General features: G+C 39.7%; 1 protein-coding gene across 1 annotated transcript in view; it reads right to left on the bottom strand.

Moving 5' to 3' along the window:
• Positions 1-22,531, bottom strand: part of IGSF9B (immunoglobulin superfamily member 9B) — a 131,791-nt gene that overhangs the window by 24,448 nt on the left and 84,812 nt on the right. Inside the window, exons 13-17 of the mRNA XM_058194822.1 lie at positions 12,793-12,968; positions 9,554-9,780; positions 4,423-4,507; positions 1,722-1,883; positions 363-408 (exon numbers count right to left, since the gene is read on the bottom strand). Of these exons, the coding sequence (XP_058050805.1) occupies positions 363-408; positions 1,722-1,883; positions 4,423-4,507; positions 9,554-9,780; positions 12,793-12,968 (696 nt within the window). The remainder of the gene's footprint in view (positions 1-362; positions 409-1,721; positions 1,884-4,422; positions 4,508-9,553; positions 9,781-12,792; positions 12,969-22,531) is intronic.

Here is a 22,531-nt window from a genome sequence, read left to right as displayed (position 1 = left end):
TCTGCTAAACAAATAATTCCCTCAACACTGTCAAACTATTCACTAAGTCTGCACTACTATTAATCTTGTCATCGTTCCTATCACCCATCTCCTCCCGCTTATGACTGTATGACTGTAACTTTGTTGCTGGTAATCCTTATGATTTATACTGATATATTGACCATCATTTGTGTTGCAAATGTTGTACCTTGATGAAGGTATCTTTTCTTTTATGTACACTGAGAGCATATGCACCAAGACAATTCCTTGTGTGTCCAATCACACTTGGCCAATAAAATATTCTATTCTATTCTATTCTATTCTATTCTATTCTAACCACCCGTCGAATTATTGCTTCTGTGCTCACAATGCAAAATACTTACGGAGACTCTAGACTCTTCCTGCAGTGGGTAATAGAGAGAGGAGGGTCTGCAAAGCAATAAAAAAGAAGAAAGTGAGAAACAGACCATTAGAGATCCATGAATGAGAAACTATGTTCCTTAAATAGTCAACTCTGGACTTTGTGCTTGAGGTGGGGAAAAGAAACGAAACTTTGGTTTTAGGCTTTACCAGTTAGATCAGTGGTGAAATCCAAATTTTATTTTACTATTAGTTCTGTGGGCGTGGCTTGGTGGGCATGGTGTGGTGTGGCTTGGTGGGCGTGGCTGGGGAAGAATACTGCAAAATCTCCAGTCCCTCCCCACTCCAGGGGAAGGATATTGCAAAATCTCCATTCCCACCCCACTCTGGGGCCAGCCAGAGGTGGCATTTGTCGGTTCTCCAAACTATTCAAACTTTCCGCTGCCGGCTCTCCAGAACCTCTCAGAACCTGATGGATTTCACCCCTGAGTCAGATAGATTTGTTGTTCTAGAAATGGCTAATTTACACTATTATGTAAAAGTTAAAAGTTGAGGTTTCGTGTTACTATTCTACTGCACCAAAGGAAGTTGGAAGTCAACTCATTTTCTTTCTTTTGCCCTACTTTTCTGCATTTTTCCCTTCCCCTTTCCTGTCCCCGTCCGACCCAATTGAGTTGCTTTTATTTTGAAGGCAATTGCTTTTTTTTTTCCAGTTTACGGATATTGTCCATGCATGCCTAACGTCAGGGTTCCAAGTAGCACCCCTAACGAAAGAAAACCCCGAGGCTTGGATATTGGCACATCTGGGGAAACCCGAATCTGAAAGCTTCCAGGGTTTCCCCACCCCAAAGGAAAATCCAAGTCCCTTCCTATCACCCACAAGTCCATCATATGGTCCAATTACAGCATGGTCCCAATTGGACAGGCCTCTCAGTTCCATTCTCTCAGGTGCAGGGCAAGACGGCCTTGACTTTCTGAGAAAGGAATGTTATTATGACTACCTATCACCCATGCTCCATACAATCCCCGATCCCAGTTTCCCACAGTGGTAAATGTGGTAGGCCTGAAGGCCTAGATGTAAAAGATGGCTTCCAGGTCTGACACCTACGCACCTTCACAAGCCTTCAACAACAGTCCCAGTTTCTAATTGCCCACCCCTGACATAGCTCCTTAAAAGTCAGTGATTCATTACTTAACATAACATGGATCATATGGACTTTGGAAAAGGAGATGCAGCAGAGACCTGGCATCTTAACATCTGGATTGAATTTATATTCTCTTCCTGAAAGAAAAATATTCGGGGATGCCTTCCTTCCTCTCCCCTTTTCCAAGCCTGCCTACCTTCACCTGATCGCCAACAAGATCAGCAGGAAAGTCCTCACCTTTTTTGCGTTTGAGCTTCCGTTTGCGTTGCTTGTTGACAAAGCAGGCCGCCAACGTGCTGAAAAGAATGGCGGCAGCGAGGAAACAAATCGTAGCAACAATGCCCGCCAACACCGGACGCGCCAATCCTTCGTCAGTCAGCTCTGGCTGCGGAAATATGTCTGGGTAGAAAAGAAGATAGAAGACATGGGTAGAATTAAGGTTTGGAGATGCCTACAGGAATACCTGTAGAGGGACGTGGTGGCTCCATGGCTAAGACGCTGAGCTTGTCGATCGAAAGGTCGGCAGTTCAGCGGTTCAAATCCCTAGTGCCACGTAACGGGGTGAGCTCCTATTACTTGTCCCAGCTTCTGCCAACCTAGCAGTTTGAAAACAGGTAAAAAATGCAAGTAGAAAAATAGGGACCACCCTTGGTGGGAAGGTAACAGCGTTCTGTGCGCCTTTGGCATTTAGTCATGCTGGCCACATAACCACGGAGACGTCTTCGGACAGCGCTGGCTCTTCGGCTTTGAAACGGAGATGGGCACCACCCTCTAGAGTCGGGAACGACTAGCATATATGTGCGAGGGGAACCTTTACCTTTACCTTTACCTTTTTGCAGGAATACCTAACACTCTTCTAGATGGGGCAGGCTGGGAAATCAAACTCTACAGAATGGCTAAAATGACTATTTTTGAGATAATAACAGAATCTTTAAAAATTTGATTGTGCTGTCCTACTTTCGCCCATGCCCACCGCTTATACTCCAATGAATCAGGGCGGGGGTCTATCTGAGCCTCTTCCAAATGTTATCTCTTTTCTCCAGACATAAAAAAGGATGTTACTATTTTCATTAAAATTTTATTACGACAGGGTTTTTTCCCCCCCTCATGATAAACAAGCTTATCAAGAATGTGTCACATAACATTTATTTATTGATACATTTTAAATGCATTTGTCACCCATCTCGTTGTTCTGTTTTGTTGGGTGATTTACAGTGTGATTAAAATGATAGTATGGAAGATTAAAAGAGTAGAACAATAAGTAGATTATTTGAAATGAACAAGAAATAGCTGTGATCAGGGGGGCGGGGTATATCATAGAATGGAGGTGAGATCTTCTATCCTATTAATCCAGTAAACACCTGCAACATGACACACCCCTATCCAAGCCACAGCCAATTGGCAGAGCCAGTTGATATGATATAACTGAAGACATTACCTAGTTTGGTAATGAAATGTCTGAAAGAAAACAGTCAAACTCCAGGAACATCAAAGACCCCATAGTACAGCAGTGGCCAAAATTTTAAAAATCCTTTTGGGAAAAGTGTATTTTGGAATTTGATGGCTAATAACACGACTTTCTTTTTGGAAGTTTCAAGATAATCCTATTCCACTGCTGGAATGGCCTGGGAATAGCCCAGACCTTCACCCAATTGAAAATCTATGGAGCCGAATAAAGATACTTGTTAGTCAGAAGTGACCCAGCAATAAAACCCAGTTGATAGAAGCCATCATTCAATCTTGGTTTCACACGATAACAGCTGCAGAACTAAAAGACTTGGTTCACTCCATGGGAAGGCGTTGTAAGGCCGTAATTCATGCTAAAGGTTACCCAACTAAGTATTAACTGAAATGATGATCATTTTTGTATATCTGATTTTTTTCTACATGTCTCATGTAGGGGGGGGAAAATTACATTACATTCTTGATTCAATTATCTTTCCATTGATATATAATTTTATGGTACTACTCAGGGGTAAAATCCAGCAGGTTCTAACAAGTTCTGGAGTACTGGTAGCGGAAATTTTGAGTAGTTCGGAGAACCGGTAGTGGAAATTTTGAATAGTTCGGAGAACCGGCAAATACCACCTCTGGCTGGTCCCAGAGTGGGGTGGGAATGTGGATTTTCCAGTATCCTTCCCCTGCCATGCCCATCAAGCCACGCCCACAGAACCAGTAGTAAAAAAAATGGATTTCACTACTGGTACTACTCCAAAAGAGTGGTGTTATTAGCTAGTTTTAGAAAATACACTTTTCCCAAAAGGCTTCCACAATTTTGGCCACTGCTATATACATTTTTCATGAATATACGTTTTTTATGAATTTCTGGGAATAATGGGAGTTGAAGTCCACCTCTCTTAAAGTGACCAAGGTTGAGAAACACTGCTCTAAACAAGAATATTTTTAATCTTTGGAGGAATCATCACAAAGGCCTTTTTCTTCCTATTATTATTATTTATTATTATTATTATTCATTCGATTTTTATACCGCCCTTCTCCCAAAGGACTCAGGGCGGTGTACAGCCAAAATAAAACAAGCAATACAATATACAATTAAAACCCAAATTAAAAAACTTATTACACCATTGGCCTAAGACTTTAAAACATATAAAACTAAAAAACCCATTAAAATTCATAGGAAAAATTTAAAAACCCAATAAGAACCCAATAAAATTTAAGCCAGCCCCGGGCGAATAAATAGATGTGTTTTCAATTTGCGGCGAAAGGTCCGAAGGTCAGGTATTTGGCGTAAACCAGGGGGAAGTTCGTTCCAGAGGGTAGGAGCCCCCACAGAGAAGGATCTTCCCCTGGGGGCCGCCAGCCGACATTGTTTGGCGGACGGCACTCTGAGAAGTCCCTCTCTGTGTGAGCGTACAGAGCTGATTGAGAAGATCCAAGAAGTGGGTTAGATTCAGAGGCAAGTAATATCATTGCTTACCTGTGCTAGAGACTCCAGCAATATTGCTGGGTTCGCTAATTAGACCTTGCATGACAGCCAAAATTCGGAACTCGTACCATGTGTCCTACAACATGAAACACACAGGCATCATTAGTCTCAATAATGTTGATGGACACCATATTCAAAGTAACAAATGATTCCCGAGGGATGTGTTGTGACCTAGGCCCAAGTAATTATTACCAGACACAATCAGTCCTAAACAAACATATTTTATTAGAACAGATGAGAATTACTTCATTCTCAGCTTAGTCCAAATTAAGCCCAAAACAAATTCTTCATAAACAGTCCTTCGGCCTTATCACCAACCTTTGTCTACTTTGGCACTCTGCCAAAGGCTTTTCTTGGCAAAAGTTCAGAAGCAAGAGCTGCCAACGAGAAACAAATGTAGCAATGTTGCTTTCCTACCAAGATCCCAAGAGCTGTTGCTGCTCTTTTAAGCCTTATGGGAGGGGCCAATCATCTCCTGGCTTTACTCCCAAGTCGTCCTTTTTGCTTTAGCTGCTCTTGCCTTCTGGAAGCTCTTTGCGCTTGTGCAATAGGAACAGGCTCCTTCTGTTCCTCTGCCTCTCTGCTGTCCACCTCTGGTGGCTCCGGAGTCCGCACATTGCTCCCAGATGGCCCTGGCCCCATCTCTGCCTCTGATGCAGAGCCCTCGTCCAGGCCTTCCCCTGATTCCAGGACTGGCCCATTGTCCTCCCTAGCCTCCTCACTGTCCAACTCCACTGCCAGCTCCACAGTCTGCTGGCGGACCACAACAGGAAGGAGGAAGATAGCAAAAATATTCCTTACAAGCAGACTTGAGTTCAGCTACTTGTATTAAGTAGAACTAATTCTTATTCAACCTTGGCCACCCTTTGAATGTGTTGGCACTGCAAAGGCTAAAGTTCCCCAACAGTATGACCCAAGACAATCCTTTGGAGAATTCCAAGATGGATAGAAGATAATATTTGCAGGTCAGGATTAAAATGTGTGATCCTTTCTGGGCATTTATATCTCGGAGGACCTCTCGTGGACTACAAATGCTGACATGCTTGTGAAGAAGGCACAGAAGAGGCTGTACTTCCTAAGAATGCTCAGGAAGATAAATCTATCTCAATATCTACTTCTGTCCTACTATCGCGGCACCACTGAGAGTGTCCTGACCTACAGCATTCTTGCATGGTAGTGTTGTGACTCCGGCTCCTGAGACTGTCCTCACGGAGGAAGATGACTCTGACAGTGATGGGAAGGAGCTGACAAGGCCTCCCTCTCCAGGACACTCCTTTCTGGCAATGCCTCAGGTTCCAGCTGAAGGCCTGGAGGAAGGCATGTCAGAGCACCTACTAATAGGGAGTGATGATGATCAATCTTAGATTGATCCCAGGCAGCGTCGGAGGGAGAGGCGTGCGCAGCAAAGGAAGAGGTGTGGAAAGGCCAGAGATTGCTGAGTCACTGAGCCATGCCCCACAGGGGATAAAAGTGGGTGGGGTTGCTTTGCAGGCTCTGTGATGGACAAAAACTGCATATCATGAGCTTCAGATGGCATATTTCTCGGACTTCAGGCTTGGACTTTGTCGATAATTTCTGACTACCCTTTGAACTCTTGGTTGCCCCAGCAACGGACTACAGATATGCTGACTCCTGTTTCTAGAGGTGATAAAAAACTTGGCAGGCATTCGGAAAGTAGCTGCCAGAACTTTTATTTGCTAAAGGGACTCCGGTCGGCTTATAAAAATAAATTACTGGTAGACGTTGTTTGCTCGTGTGTCATCCTCTGTGAGGTGGGGGGACAGAACAGGTATGGGCGCAGCTTTACAGTGGACCTCTAAAGCTCTACAGAGAATTATTAAACCTGTCCAGAATATTATTGGGTTCCAGCTACCAGCCCTGGATGACCTCTTCGCATCTCGCTGTTTGAGGAAGTTACGCAACATTCTCAGAGACTCTTCCCATCCTGCTTACAATCTTTCTGGACTCTTGCCTTCCGGCAGAAGATACAGAACGATGAAAACTTGCACCACGCGTCTTCTGAATAGTTTTTATCCCAGAGCTATAATTGCACTCAACAATGAACTAAAGGGCCACCATCGGTGAGCTGTTAGAAAGCATTACTTGGTTGGCTGGGTGGATGCTTGAGTGGTTGAGGGGTGGGGAATTTTTGGTGGGTGTGGGTGTGCCTGGGGATTGTCATGTGCTTTGGGCTTGGGCTCTGGGTGTTATGTGAATTTAGTGGTATGGGTATACTGTGTATATACGTACGATGAAAATAAACTTTACAATTACAATTGATGCTCTCTGAGCTCGGTTGTTTTCTTGAAGACATTTCATTACCAATCTAGGTGACACCATCAGTATCACCTGGTTTGTTAACAACACTGAATATATCACCTGGTTTGGTAATGAATCATCAGCAAGAAAACCACCAATCTTAGAGACCACCAAGGACCCCACAATTATGGGTCCAAGGAGCAAATGCAGCATCCATAGGCTATTAATTTTGTAGCAAAATCAGACAAGCCATTTTTCAAAGCTAGGATCTCAGAAAATCTGGCAAGCGTAGTGTGAAACTTACTACAGTTCAGCTGCACTCCTCTACAGTAGTGGCCAAAATTGTGGAAAGCTTTTGGGGAAAGTATATTTTTGAGGTTGATGGCTAATAACACCACTTTTTTTGGAGTTTCAGAATAATCATATTCCACGGTTGCAATGGCCTGGGAATAGCCCAGACCTTCACCCAATTGAAAATCTATGGAGCCGACTAAAGATACTTGTTAGTCAGAAGCGACCCAGCAGTAAAACCCAGTTAATAGAAGCCATCATTCAATCTTGGTTTCACATTGTAACAGCTGCAGAACTAAAAGACTTGGTTCACTCCATGGGAAGACCTTGTAAGGCCGTAATTCATACTAAAGGTTACCCAACAAAATATTAACTGACATGGTGATCATTTTTCTATATCTTGTTTTTTCTATGGTGATCATTTTTCTATATCTCCTTTTTTCTACGCATTTCACTTTTCTTCTTTATACTGTAACTGCTATTCTAATAGCAAATCCTTCCTAGAAAGTTATTGCATTATATTCTTGATTCAATTATCTTTCCATTGATATATAATTTTATGGTACTACTCCAAAAAAAAAAGTGGTGTTATCAGCTAGTTTTAGAAAATACAACTTTTCCCAAAAGGTTTCCCCAATTTTGGCCACTACTGTATGTTCCTATATGAAAACAAGTCTTAATAGATTTACTTCTGAACAGGGTTGCAGTAAAGGTTTTTTCCCTATAGATCCATTCCGGCAAGCATTCATGCGAGTTGATTATTTATGAATCCACATTCTGATTTATTTTATAATGGAATTTACACCCTGACCTTCTGCCTTGAAAAGAATCCCGTAGGGTATCTTCTACCATTAAATATAGATGATGGACCATCCCCAACATAATCATAAAAGATAACAGCAGCCCAGATAAATTCAACAAAAGCACAAGTCAAATCCACATAGAATCAAGAGGACTTAATATCAAGGGCCTCACAAGATTAACTAAAATTTAAAACAGGGGAGCAGGAAGAACAGAAGAGAAATGAGGTAACATTTCCTTACAGATAACATTTGTTTGATTTCTGGTTTTTCTTTTTCTTTGCTTTTACTTTTTCCTAGTCGTCGTACTAAATCTCACCTTTTAAATTCTCACTTCAAACCCTACCTCAGTGTGAATCTTACGCAACACCAGCAATACAATTATTTTTCTTTTTAAAAAAATCAATTGACATGGATTAATTTGGGGGTTATACTGCGATGTAACTATTATTATTATTATTATTATTTATTCGATTTTTATACCGCCCTTCTCCCGAAGGACTCAGGGCGGTGTACAGCCAAAATAAAACAAACAATACAATATACAATTAAAACCCGAATTAAAAAACTTATTACACCATTGGCCTAAGACTTTAAAACATATAAAACTAAAAAACCCATTAAAATTCATAATAAAAACTTTAAAAACCCAATAAAAACCCAATAAAATTTAAGCCAGCCCCGCGCGAATAAATAGATCTGTTTTCAATTCGCGGCGAAACTAATGTATGCAATGTATGTATGTAACTAATAATGTATACGTATATAATCTATCCCTTTCCATTTTGTTCTGTTCTGTTTTTCCTGCTGCTTTTTACTGAACTGATCAAAATGGAAAACATGGGGGAGGGGAAAATATATTATTTACCGTATTTTTCAGAGTATAAAATGCATCAAACTACAAGATTCACCTACCTTTTTCGGTGAGGAAAACAAGAAAAAGAAATCTGCCTCCCAGCAATTTTGCCTCATTGCAGCAAACAGCCTGCTTTACTTTCATTTTCGTTTTCAGCATAGCTTGATTAGCACAAGAAAAAAAAATTCTGCCTCCCAGCAATTTACCTCCTTGCAGCAAGCAGCAGAGGCTCACACAGCAATAGGCCATGGCCATCCCTGCAGCCTGAAACAGCTGAAAGTCGGGAGGCTGACCCAACCGACAATCAACTTGTGTTAATCAGGCTGTGCTGAAGCTGAAATGGGCTGTTTCTTCTTGCTGCTTGCTGCAAGGAGGTAAATTGCTGGGAGGCAAAGGCCAAAGGGTGGGGGCCAGTGGGTGGGCGGGGCTACATTCTGTGTATAAGACACAGCCAAATTTTCATCCCGTTTTAGGTGGGAAAAAGGTGCATCTTATACTCTGAAAAAGATGATAAGCCAAATAGTTTAACTGTTTTGGAGTTTTTAATGCCAGCAACTTGGAATGTGAGGTATAGACATAGCGCTTAAACTTATCTACCACTTCACAGTGCTTTACAGATCTCTCTGAACAGTTTACAGTTCAGCCTATTGCCCTCAACAATCTAGGTCCTCATTTTACTGAACTTGGAAGGATGAAAGGCTGAGTCAACCATGAGCCGGCCAGGTTCGAACTCCAAGCTATAGGCAGAGTTCATACTGCATTCTAACCACAGCGCCGCCGTGATGCCACAGATATCACATCAAGCAATTATATTTGTCCTTGTTCCATCAAGTCATACAACATCGCTTCGACAATAGGACTAGTGTCCAAAGGATGGAGAAAAGTCACTCACCATTTTCCCAGAGTTTTCACCCACCTGAGTCAAATCCTTGGCAAAAAAGTCACTATCGCTCCCTAAGATGGCATCATCCAAAATCTCCCATCTTTCTCCAACCCGAAATTCCATGATATACCGGTCAATCGGAAAACTGTGATTGGCTGGAGGGAGCCATGACAGCAGAACACCTTGCTGCGTCCGGTTAGCGGTTAGGCACCTTGGTGGAGTAACCAGCACCAGAGGTTCTGGTGTTGTGACAAGGAATGCTAAAGATATTGGATTTTAATTTAAAAAAAAATTAAAAAGAGAAGAGGAAAAAAGTAAATAACCAGGATAGGAAAGGACTGCATTAATAGCACGAATGTTTAGTTCTAGAGGATATTTGCCAACGTAGTTGACTATTACTATTTAAATATTATTTAATTATTATTTAAATACTATTATTTAAATATTATTTAAAAATTGAACAACTTCTGAGCCAAAATGTCTATGGAGATTCTCTGTCATCCAAGTCATGGTTGTCCCAAAGGTGCTTTTTCAAGAAGCAATTGGACTTTCTTTGTTTTTCCTTGAAGACATTTTTGTTCTCGTATAGGCAGATAGGACAGCGCTCCAGAGGGTCAACGTCATTGCTCAGAGGATCATTGGTTGCCCTCTCCCCTCTTTGGAAGAGCTTTATAGCTCCCGCTGTTTTAAGAAAGTTCAAAACATTCTTAAAGATCTATCTCATCCTGGGCACCCTTTTTTTTTTTTGAACTATTACCATCTGGCAGCTGGTACAGAACAATAAAAACAAGGACAAATAGGCAGAAAAATAGCTTCTATCCCAGGGCAGTAACTATATTGAATTCTACTGTACAATATTAATGCAATATCAGGGGTTTTCAATTCAATTGTATAGAATGTGAAGGAGGTGTGTTTGGGTTTTATTTTTATAGTTATAATGTACACTGAAGATGGCATTTAATTCCATTGTACGAAGTGCAATGACAATAAAGTAAACTAAGTAACTAACTAACTTCTCATCCAAGAAACTTTTTCAGTTCCTGAAGAACTGTATGACTGTATTCTTGTTGCTAGTATCCTTAAGATTTATATTGACTGTTTCCCTATGACTATCATTAAGTGTTGTACCTTATGATTCTTGACAAATGTATCTTTTCTTTTATGTACTCCGAGAGCATATGCACCAAAGACAAATTCCTTGTGTGTCCAATCACACTTGGCCAATAAAGAATTCTATTCTATTCTATTTTTATTTTTTTTTGTTTACATTTATACCCCGCCCTTCTCCGAAGACTCAGGGCGGCTTACAGTGTATAAGGCAATAGTCTCATTCTATTTGTATATTTTTTTTTACAAAGTCAACTTATTGCCCCCCCAACAATCTGGGTCCTCATTTTACCTACCTTATAAAGGATGGAAGGCTGAGTCAACCTTGGGCCGGGCTCGAACCTGCAGTAATTGCAGGCTACTGTGTTCTTAATAACAGGCTTTTACCAGCGTGAGCTAAACCGGCCCTATTCTATTCTATTCTATTCTATTCTATTCTATTCTATTCTATTCTATTCTATTCTATTCTATTCTATTCTTCCATTCAGATCCTTCACCAATTCTCCCTTTTTTTTGACCTCTTTAACTTAAGTTTGTTTATCGTAAGAGGCCCTAGGAAAACGCGATTTTGAAGAGTCTCGAAGTGGAATAAAATACTAATAAAGGTAAAGGTTCCCCTCGCACATAGGTGCTAGTTGTTGCCGACTCTAGGGGGCGGTGCTCATCTCCGTTTCAAAGCCAAAGAGCCAGCTCTGTCCAAAGATGTCTCCGTGGTCATGTGGCCGGCATGACTCAACGCCAAAGGCGCACGGAACACTGTTCCCTTCCCACCAAAGGTGGTCCTTATTTTTCTACTTGCATTTTTATGTGCTTTCGAACTGCTAGTTTGGCAGAAGCTGGGACAAGTAACAGGAGCTCACCCTGTTACACGGCATCACTAGGGATTCGAACTGCTGAGCCGCCGACCTTCCGATTGACAAGCTCAATGTCCTAGCCCCTGAGCCACCACGTCCCTAATACTAATAAATACTAATAGAAGTGAGCATTTGTAGCTCAGGGTTGAACTGTGGAAACCTCGGTGCTCTTTGAGCTTGGTTGTTTCCTCAGAGATGATCAACTGATGATGTTACCTAGTTCGGTCATAAAACATCTACAAGGAAACAACCAAAATCAGAGCATGTCCAGGACCGTACCTGGAATAAAACAGAGTGATTTGCATGTCTTTCTTTCTCCAGGAGTTTAAGACAATCTACATAGCACATACCTTCCTCCAGTTCTTTTAGCATAACAACCTTTGGAGCAAGCTAGGTCAAGAACTGTTAAGGACCACTCTCTGTGAACTTCCATATCTGAAGGTGGCCTCGAACCCGCATCTCTGGTACTAATCCAGCATCTTAATCGATTAATCACACTGGCTTTTTGTTCCCCCATGTTCCCCACTGTTTTACAACTCCCTTTCCAACCCGTATCTGTGGCTTAAACAGACTCTCCCCAATGATGAATCTGATCGGCTTGGATTATTTTATAACATGCTATGAACCGATGCTCTGCCTGCTCTTTGTGTGAATAATAATTCCAAATTGACGATAAGGGAGAAGGAAAATGATTCATTAGAAAGAAGAACAACCTGCCACAATGGAAGTTCCCCTCATCTTCCAGATCATATCTACCTTGTTTCTCCCAAAATAAGACATCCCCTGATGTCTTCCTTGGGCCTTTTTTTTTTTTTTGAATTTATATCCCGCCCTTCTCCGAAGACTCAGGGTGGCTTACAATGTGTCAAGAAATAGTCTTCATCCTATTTGTATATTATATACAAAGTCAACTTATTGCCCCCCCAACAATCTGGGTCCTCATTTTACCTACCTTATAAAGGATGGAAGGCTGAGTCAACCTTGGGCCTTTGAGTGCATAGCAATAAGGCCAAGCGCTTATTTCAGAGTTCAAAAAAATATAAGACAGGGTCTTATTTTCGGGGAAACACGGTTTCCAGCCCTACCAGGAATGGTCCAGAAGTTTTCCAAAAATTGTTCATTCCAAAAGAACACAATGTCCAGAACACCATGTAAAGGCTCCAGTTTTGGAATACTAGTTTCTGGAAAACTCCTGGAGTTCCTGATGTCCAGAAATGGAACAGTAGATTTTGCACATAAGTCTACCTAGAACTTTGCGGAATGACTACAAGAAAAGAAGGATGGTGGAAAACATTCATCTCCAGGACTCACCTAAAGTATTTACGGTGACCACTTCACTGAAGGAGCTTGTGCCCAGCTTATTTTGGGCCAAGACACTGAACTGGTAGGCGGTCTCTGGTTCTAGGTTATCCACAAGCAACCAACTGGGACCAGCCGGTACTGGAAGGGACAGCCAATCATGAGGTCCAAACTGTGCCCTCTTCATCCTAGAGAGAGAGGAAAAAAAACACCATCCAAGGAGCAGGTTCTTCAGAAAGAAAGAATCACAGAGAGGGGGGGGGAAAAGAAAGAAGGATAAAACAGGAGAGAGATGGAGAAGGGACCATAAAGGGAAAGCAGAGATAATTTCTTCCTGAACAATGGGCTTGTTTGGGGATTGATCCTGATGCCAGGATCCTATTTAATCTCTCTCTCATACACACACACACACTTGCTTTAAGAAATTGCACCAGTCATCTGAATAAGGGGTCTCCAACCTTGGTCCCTTTAAGACTTGTGGACTTCAACTCCCAGAGACCTCTGGAACTCTGGGAGTTGAAGTCCACAAGTCTTAAAGGGACCAAGGTTGGAGACCCCTGATCTAAATTCCATATGGAGAAAAAAAAAACTGAATTTGGTGACCTAAATCAGGGGTTTGCACAAACTTGGTGACCTTAAGACATGTGGACTTCAACTCCCAGAATTCCCCAGCCAGCCAACATGCAAATAATACATCCTGTTTGCATGTTGACTTTCAGTCTGCCTCACTTGATTACAAGGAGTGAGCGGGAAAGAACAAAGGAAGGCAACCTCCATCCTTCGACATCACATCTCTTTTGACTGCTGCCATTTAAACATATGCTACCCACGGGTGGCATTCACTTATCTTCACTACAGGTTCGGAAATGTAAGTGTGCACGTGCACGCGCAGATCATCAAAAACAGGACGTGATTACATCTGGGCGGATGGGCGGAGCCTCTCACCACCGCTACCGGTTTGCCCGAACCGGATTGAACCGGCTGAATACCACCACGGATGCTACTCACATTCCGTCAGGTGTTTTCTTTTTTAAACCGAATTAAATAACTTGGTTATTTTTTTTTTTTAAAAAAGGTATCTCGAGTGGGTTCAAAGGTCTAGCATGACGCTCTTCTACTTTCCTCCTCTATAAAAACTCTGCACTTGGGTATCTCAAGGTTTACATTCTACATTTGTGCAAGCTGTTGAATGACAACTGCCGCAAACGGGTAGGCTAATCAGCCCAGTTTTCTGCTTGTTCTCTGATACCTGAGCACACATCTTGCTTTTCAAATGGACTGAACTCATGAAAGCTACAAGCAGTGTGCTAACAATGAGAAATGTTATGTCTGCACATCAGCCATCCTGCTGCCCATTGGCATCTCACCATAAACATCTGATTATTTCAGCAGGCGGATGTTAACATTCATTAATGACTCCAGTTAGTCCAGAATGCGGCTGCGCGGGTTATTGAGGGAGCAGTTCGGAGCTCCCATGTAACACCTATCCTGCGCAGACTGCACTGGCTGCCTGTTGTCTTCCGGGTGCGCTTCAAGGTGTTAGTTACTACCTTTAAAGCGCTTCATGGCTTAGGACCGGGATACCTACGGGACCGTCTACTGCCAATGTCTATCTCCCAATGACCAGTGCGCTCTCACAGAGAGGGGCTCCTCAGGATGCCGTCAGCCAAGCAATGCCAGCTGGCGGCCCCCAGTGGGAGGGCCTTCTCTGTGGGGGCTCCTACCCTATGGAACGAGCTTCCCCCTGGACTTCGACAAATACCTGACCTTAGGACCTTCCGCCGTGAACTTAAAACCTACTTATTTCGTCTTGCTGGACTCGCTTAAATTTTAAATTATCGAATTGATTTTATGGGTTTTAAATTTTCTGTAAATTTTAGAGGGTAATGTTTTATCTATAAGTAGCCATATCGAATAGGTTTTTTAAGGGTTGTTTTTAGTTTTGGATTGTTGTTTTCTTTCTGTATTTTATTCCTGGCTGTACACCGCCCTGAGTCCTTCGGGAGAAGGGCGGTCTATAAATAAAAATATTCTATTGTATTCTATTAAGGGTGGCTCTCTTCACAGCCTAAAACCAACTCAAACGGCAGACGCATACATAGAGACTAAAATGACTCGGATGTCCTCAGCACGACAGTCAGATGACCCTCTGTGCTGCATCTTGCTTTCAGCCTTGCTCACCTGTGACCAGTGGAGGGATTCAAGTAATTTAACAACCAGTTCTCTGCCTTAATGATTTCTTCCAACAACCAGTTCGCCTAACTGCTCAGAAAGCTAACAACTGGTTCTCCCAAAGTGGTGCGAACTGGCTGAATCCCACCACTGCCTATGATGCCGTTTCGGTGAGTCCAAGCTACAATGGTGAGTCCAAGCTACAACGTCATCCCTTCTGGCCCCAATCCAGGCCAAAACCACTGAAGATAAAACACTGAAACAATCAAACAGGGATTGCCAATTTATTGGGAGGCTTTCTATGGCTGTGCTGATTTTTCTCCAAGGTGAGCCGTCCCTAACCGGTTCCTTTAAGTCTTAACCTTCAAGGAACCCTAACTTAAAGGGAGTTAAAGGAGTTAAGGGAGTTAAGGGAGACTTAAAGGAACCCTAACCGGTTCCTTTAAGTCTCCCAATGGTGCACTCATTGCCACTGCTCTTGAATCCATCTACCCTATTTGAATTTCCTTCCCTCTTTCCAAAAATCAGAACAGTTCTTTATTATCGAACTTGTGCATCTAATATTTAAGTTACCAGTAGATTTCCCTGGTCAAATGGGATGATGAGAGGACACAAAGGCAGAGAGAAGAAAGAAGGATAGGAAGAAAATAGGCAACCTAATACAGAAGGCAATGGATATATCCTTATTCAGCCAACTGAGATAATGCCAATCAGCTTAAAGGAAAGGAGGTGTCATGTCCCACTCCTCCTCTGACGGCCGGGTCTGAGAAGTCTGTATCAAGCGTGGCCATGAAGCCTCTGCAGCTTTGCCAAATTCCTGTCAGAGTTCTCAGGGCAGGCAGGAATCCAAGGTGTGACTTCAGCAACCAGATGAGACTTTGCCTGACTCAAGGAATGCCAAAAAGCAGATCATTTATATAGGCCATGGGGTGTGGCTCCATAACTCAGCACTTATCCAGGCCTGCCCCTCCCTTCCTTTTGCTGATGTCGCCTCTCCATTCTCCGGAAGCGGGGATCTGCCCACCTTTCATCCTCCTGCTCAGCTGCCGGCAATTCTAGCTCATGGCTGGCTTCATGCTCACATGCTGTAGGAGGGAGGTTTGTTTGCTCAGTCTGTCCGGGAATTGTGCCAGGGCTGGGGGCTGGAGGCATGCCAGGCCATTCTTCTTCACTATCAGTCTCTGGCTCAGATAGCAGGAGATGGGAGGGGCCCGGCTGAGGAGAGGAGGGCGGGCGAGGCACAACAGGAGGTTTGTTGCAGTAATAAAGATTTGCAATAGCAATGAAAGTCCTATGTCTTATCTAACTCACCCAACCGATCTCAAATCTAATACCAGCAATGTTCTAAGTTCTCCTGCTGGTGAATTCTTTTTTTTTTTTTATTATTATTATTTTTTTTTTTTGCAACAAACAAACAAAAAGAAAATACATTATTACACCCTTGTGCTATACATAAAAGGAAGATTTGGGTCTTCGGATATATCCTCATGATTGCCAAAATCCACGTTCTCGAGGTACAGGTACTGAAGCGTCCAATGTTCCAAGCGCAAAGTCCACAAATGGTTTCCAAGTCTTCCAGAAAATATCTTCTTTATACACACCACTTCTAATTTTAATATCACATGTCATTTTATCATTTAAAGCTAATTTCCACATTTCAGAATTCCACTCTTCTATTCTAAAATCACATCTAGTTTCCAATATCTAGCTATTATAATTCTACCTATTATAATCATAATTCTAATCAATTCTTTTCATATTTTGTTAATTCTATTTCCTTAATTACCAACAATAATATAGTTTCCACTCTCAATGTTATTACTTTCCCCATCATTTCAAATATCATTTTCTCCAATTGTTGCCAAAACTTTTAACCTTATCACAATTATACCACATATGTTCATAAGTCCCCAATTCCATCTCACATCTCCAACATTTTTACTAGTTTTTATCCATTTGTGACAATCTTACTGGAGTCAAATACCATTTCCAAACAACTTTATAATTGTGCTCTTTAATCCTTATAGATAAAGTTCTCATAATTCTACTCTTCCAATTCACATTCCAATCTGATTCTGGTATTTCAATATTAAGATCTTTTTCCCAATTTGTCCTCATCACTCTTTGTAATTTTTCATCAGAATTTATAATCTTATAAACCCTACTAACGAGTCCCTTTAGCCCAATTTCATCTTTCATAATCCGAGATACTAAATATTCAAATTCAGTTTCACATCTATTTATCGAATAATTTTCCTTTAGTTTTTTGTCCATTTTCTATCTGTATTTTTCAAACCAACTTAACCCTAATTTTTCAATAATTTCTTTATTCCTCCTTTCATTTCCATAACTTTTATCCAATCTTTAATAATTTCTATATTTTCCTCTTTAATCACTTCATTACGCTTTTATATTATTTTAATCGCCAAATTCCAGTTGTCTCCCCAAAAGATTATATCCGGAATTAAAATTTTAACAAATTTGTTCCACATTTTACTTAATCCCTTTAACCAATAACTTCTACTTACACATTTTAAATTTGCTTTATCTAAAACCACCTTGATCCAAATTTCTATATCCCTTAACTCTAAATCTCTCCAATAATTATCTTCACCTTTAAGTATTTTTACCACTATCCGGATACCATACGCACAGTAATAATTAAATAATTTGGGGATTCCTAATCCGCCTTCCTTTTGATTTTGATACCACATTTTCTTCACTAATCTGGGTCTTTTGCCACCATTGCAAAATTTATCCAGTTTTTTCTGATATCCTTCAATATCTTTCTCTGTCAGATTTAGTGGTAGCATCTCGAATAAAAAGTTGAACTTGGGCAGCAACATCATCTTACACATTGCAATTCTACCAAACCAAGACAACTTTAAAATTTTATATTTATCTATCTTCTTCTCAATTTCGTTAATCACCACATCATAATTAAGTTTTTTCAATTCTTTAACCTTAAGTGAAAGCACTATACCCAAATATTTCAATGTGTTTTAATCCTTATCCCAAATTGCTCTTGCATATTCTCAGACTCATTACCATTACTATCCATCAATAATTCTGACTTTGACCAATTTACTTTCAATCCTGTCATTTCTTCAAATTCTATCAAATGCTTATATATCTTTTCAAATCTTTCTCTACATTTTTCAAAATAATTAAAGTATCATCCATACAAATTTATCTTATACCCTTATATCCTTCTAATTCTTCATCTTTTCTATCATTTTGTCAATATTTCCATAGCCAATAAAAATAATGTTGGGGACAGGGACATCCTTGTCTCGTACCAGCTTCTAATTTTATCTCTTCAGTTAATATTCCATTCACCTTCACTCTTGCACTGCTCTTTTGGTACAATTTTGAAATAACATGTATAAACTTATTACCAAAGCCTAAAGCCTCCACAATTACTTTAATTGTTTCCCATTGTACAGAATCAAAAGCTTTAAAAATATCCAATGATACTATACCAATTTTATCACCATTATATTCAGCTACATCTATAATATTTAATACTCTTCTAACAATATCACTCATGTATCTACCCTTCACAAAGCCTACTTGATTATAACTTATATATCTATCTATAAATCTATTTAATCTATTACTTATAATAGCAGTAAATATCTTTGCATCCTGATTAATTAAAGAAATGGGCCGATAGGACTCAATCCTTTCTAAATCTTTATCTGGTTTAGGAATTAGGATATCACCGTTCTATTCCATGACGAAGGTACTACCCCACCATGTAATATTCCATTGAATAATTTTTGCAGTCTTGGTATTATTAATTCTTTAAATTCTTTATAAAACTCAACAGGTAATCCATCCTCACCTGGAGCTTTCCCTAATTTTAATTTTTGTATTATTCCATTAATCTCATCTTGTGTTATATCTTCTTCCATCAATTCCTTATATGTTTGATCAATTTTCACCACATACTTTTCTAAATAACTTTGCAATTTTCCCGATTAATTGGTTTCTTTGAATATAGATTCTGAAAAAGTTTCTAACCACTTCACATTTCTCTAATTTTATAACATCTTATACCTCTATCATCTATCAAAACTCCAATTTCTCTCTTCTCTTTTATCTTTCGCCATCTTTGCCAATAATTTAGAATTTCTATTACTAAATTCAAAAATTCCTATTTAAAATCTCAAATTTCTTTTACTAACTCTGTATCTTCTTCTATCATTTTATTTCTTAACATATTAAGCTCCTGAAGAATTTTTTTTCTTTAGTAAGCAAAATTGATTTTCCAATTCTTTAATCTTATTTTTATCTCTTTCCATTTTAATTTTATAATTTTTATATTTCCTACTTGATAATTTAATACTCTCCTCTAAACACCGCTTTCATCGCATCCCAAACAATTTCAAATTTAACCTCCCGTTATCATTTAATCTCCAACTTTCCTCCAATTTTTAAGTATCCATTTTTATCCTTTTCATTTTATACAATTTCGTCATATCTCCAATAGCTTCTTTTTCTCAAAATTAAAATCTAAGTCCACCATAACTTCTGCATGATCAGAATCTTTAAAATTCCCACATCTACCTTATCCACATTATTCAACAAATCTTTAGAAAGAAAAATATAATCAATTCTAGAATATGTATTATATATCTTAGAAAAAAGTGTATACTCTCTCAATTCCTTTAACCTCTCTCCACACATCAACCACGCCGTTTCAAGCATCCACATATTTAAAATCCCCATTTATTTGCTCCTCCACAGCGGGTGGGATTAGTACTGTCTATTTTATCTCTGATTAAATTAAAATCCCCAGCCACAATTACTTTCCTACACTTTCATTCTCCAAAATTTTTGTTATTTTTCAAGAAATTCTCTTTGTTTTCATTCGGTAAATATAAATTAACAAGTGTCACTTTTTCCTCATTAAGATTTCCAACAATTATTACATATCTTCCATCTTCATCCAAAATTACCTTATGTTTTCAAAGTACACCCTATCTGATATCAGTGTTGCAACTCCTCTAGCTTTTGAAGTTCCAAATGCTTTTTCATATATTTGCATACCTTTTATATACATTCTATTTGAATCTTCAGATTTCTGATGGGTTTCTTGTAAAAATAAAATGTCTGGTAAATCCCTTTTAATCTTATGCTCCAATCTTCTTCTTTTAATCTGATTCCTGTACCCTTCACATTCCATGACATTATTTTTATAACTCCCATTTAAAATATAAATTTTTAATCCTATCCCGCATCTTCCTTTCTGTGCCCCCACCACCCGACATTAAACTACCATATAAACAACAATAAGAACAAAAAACAAAAAACAAAACAAACAATAAAGTACAAACAATCTTCTTCCCCCACATCCTCATCGGTTTCGCCTCTATAAAGAGAATGGGGGAGAGGGGACGTGCCAATGCCCGGGGCACTTCTTTCGGGCTGTCTATTTAAATTCATCACTCAAAAAAAGATAGCGATGACCGCATTCAGCTTCATATTTTCCAAGACTCTTATCTGCTTCTTCTCCTACTGTATCCTCACGACTCTTCTTCTGTTCAACCAACACAGGTGATATTTCTTTCCTCTTTAACCCTTTGGAGTCTTGCCCTCCAATAGCCCCTTTTTCTTCTTCTGAGATTGATGTTTCCACGTATGTTCCACCCATCTGAAGCATTTGATCTTTTATCTCCATTAAATCCTCCATCTCAATCAGTCCAAGCTCCGTAAATATAATAATGCATCTATATCTGGGGTGATTGTACGCATCCTTCCTTTATAAAAAATTTCAATTGTTGTGGTGGCCTCCAATTGTATTTAATTCCATTATCTCTCAAAACTTTTGTAATTGGTTTTAAAAAATCTCCATGCCCTTTCTTCTCTTGATATATCCGGGAAGACTTGAATAGTCTTCCTTCAAACTTCAAAGCATCTCCCAACTCTCTTAACTTGGCCATAACTTCCAACTTATCACCAAGATTTGCGAACCTGACAAGCACATTCCTGTTAGAACCATTTTGCCTTCTATATCCAATTCTAAAACACTTGCCAGGTCTGCTATTGTGAACGTAAGTTGCGATCCAAATCATTAATCCATTTCAAAACCCGCTGTTTCAATTTATCTTCCTTTCTTCCGAGATTCCTCTGATAACAAAATTATATTTCCTCATCTCTTCTTCCAAAAGACAAATTCTCTTATCTTGCTGCTCATTTTTATAAAATATTTTGCCAATTTGCCGATCTACTTTTGCCTCATGCACATGCAGCTGCTCCATTTCATCTTTAATCATTGTCATTTCCTCTTTTTGTTTAGCAAAGTTATCATTCATATCTTGCTTTAAATTTTGCACTTCGGATGTCAGTTTAAATGTCAAATTATCTATACGCCTGATAGTGCTGCTATTTTTTCCCCAATTTTATTTAAAGCTGCAGCAATTTGCTGCGTTTCTGAAAGTTGTTGAGTCATTTTGAAAAAAAAAAACAAAAAATTTCTCAAACTGGGATTCCAATTTTTCAAAGAGTCTTAGTGAAGATCAAAGGACAGCAGTCAAACCAATTTTACAGAGGGTCTTGATGAAGATCAAGGGACGACAATCTTTTAATTGAAGCGAAACGGCTTATTTGCACTCGTTAGTAGCTTATCAGTAACTTATGAGTCATATTCACTCCACAAAGAAACACAATTACCTCACAGCTTAATCAGCGCCATTTTTTCTCCACGTCGGCAGAGAAAAAAAACAAACCAGCTTGAACTTCAAAACAAAGTCCTTTTTTTGTTTTCTGTAATATAAACAAGCTATTAATTTCCTCTCAAAAGAAAAATAATTAAAAAAAAATTATCCACCTAATAAAAGCTTCTTCAGCCAGTCAGCCAGTCAGTCCAGCACAAAAGATCGATCTCTTCAATTAAAATTCTTCTCATTAGCAAATTCAGTCTTTGATATTCCTTAGCCTCAGCATTTAACACAGAACACGATAATTATAATAAGGAAAGCAAAAGACAGCAGTTTATTCCAAACTCATTGTATCTGCCAGTTCGGTCATCCCACGCAGTAAAAACTCCTTAATTCAAGCAGTTTCAGATGACCTACCAGTTTTAAATTCAGTCTGCTGGGCTATTAACACTTCCACTTCATGATTTATTAACTTTCATCCATAACGGTGCATTCCAAACAGCATTAATCCTCATAAATCTTCATTATTAAGCCCTGTGAAGTGAAGGAAAGGTCCTTACCCCACCACGGTCATGGCCACGCCCCTCCTGCTGGTGAATTCTTTGGTTTCACCTGCTACTACTTAAATACTGGTAATATACCCCCCACCCCAAATATAGAGAAACCTATGGGATCTGACCTTAGGGATCTTTGCACATACATCATTTGATTAATCAACACCAGTAGGACTTGTGAACTGACTCAAGGAGTGAAATTTAAAGAAAGGTTGATGGACTTCCCACCCCAGGAAATAACCTATGTAGATTCTGGATTTATTTTTATTTCCTTTTCAGAAGAACCTCAACTAAATGCTTTCAGACCTACAACTGAATACCATATTTTTCGGAATATAAGACACAGTGGAGTATAAGACG

The sequence above is a fragment of the Ahaetulla prasina genome, chromosome 9, assembly GCF_028640845.1.
Source record: "Ahaetulla prasina isolate Xishuangbanna chromosome 9, ASM2864084v1, whole genome shotgun sequence".
NCBI classification, from domain to species: domain Eukaryota; kingdom Metazoa; phylum Chordata; class Lepidosauria; order Squamata; family Colubridae; genus Ahaetulla; species Ahaetulla prasina.
The sequence above is the reverse complement of the archived record's forward strand: the minus strand, read 5'-3'. Positions and strand labels throughout refer to the sequence as shown.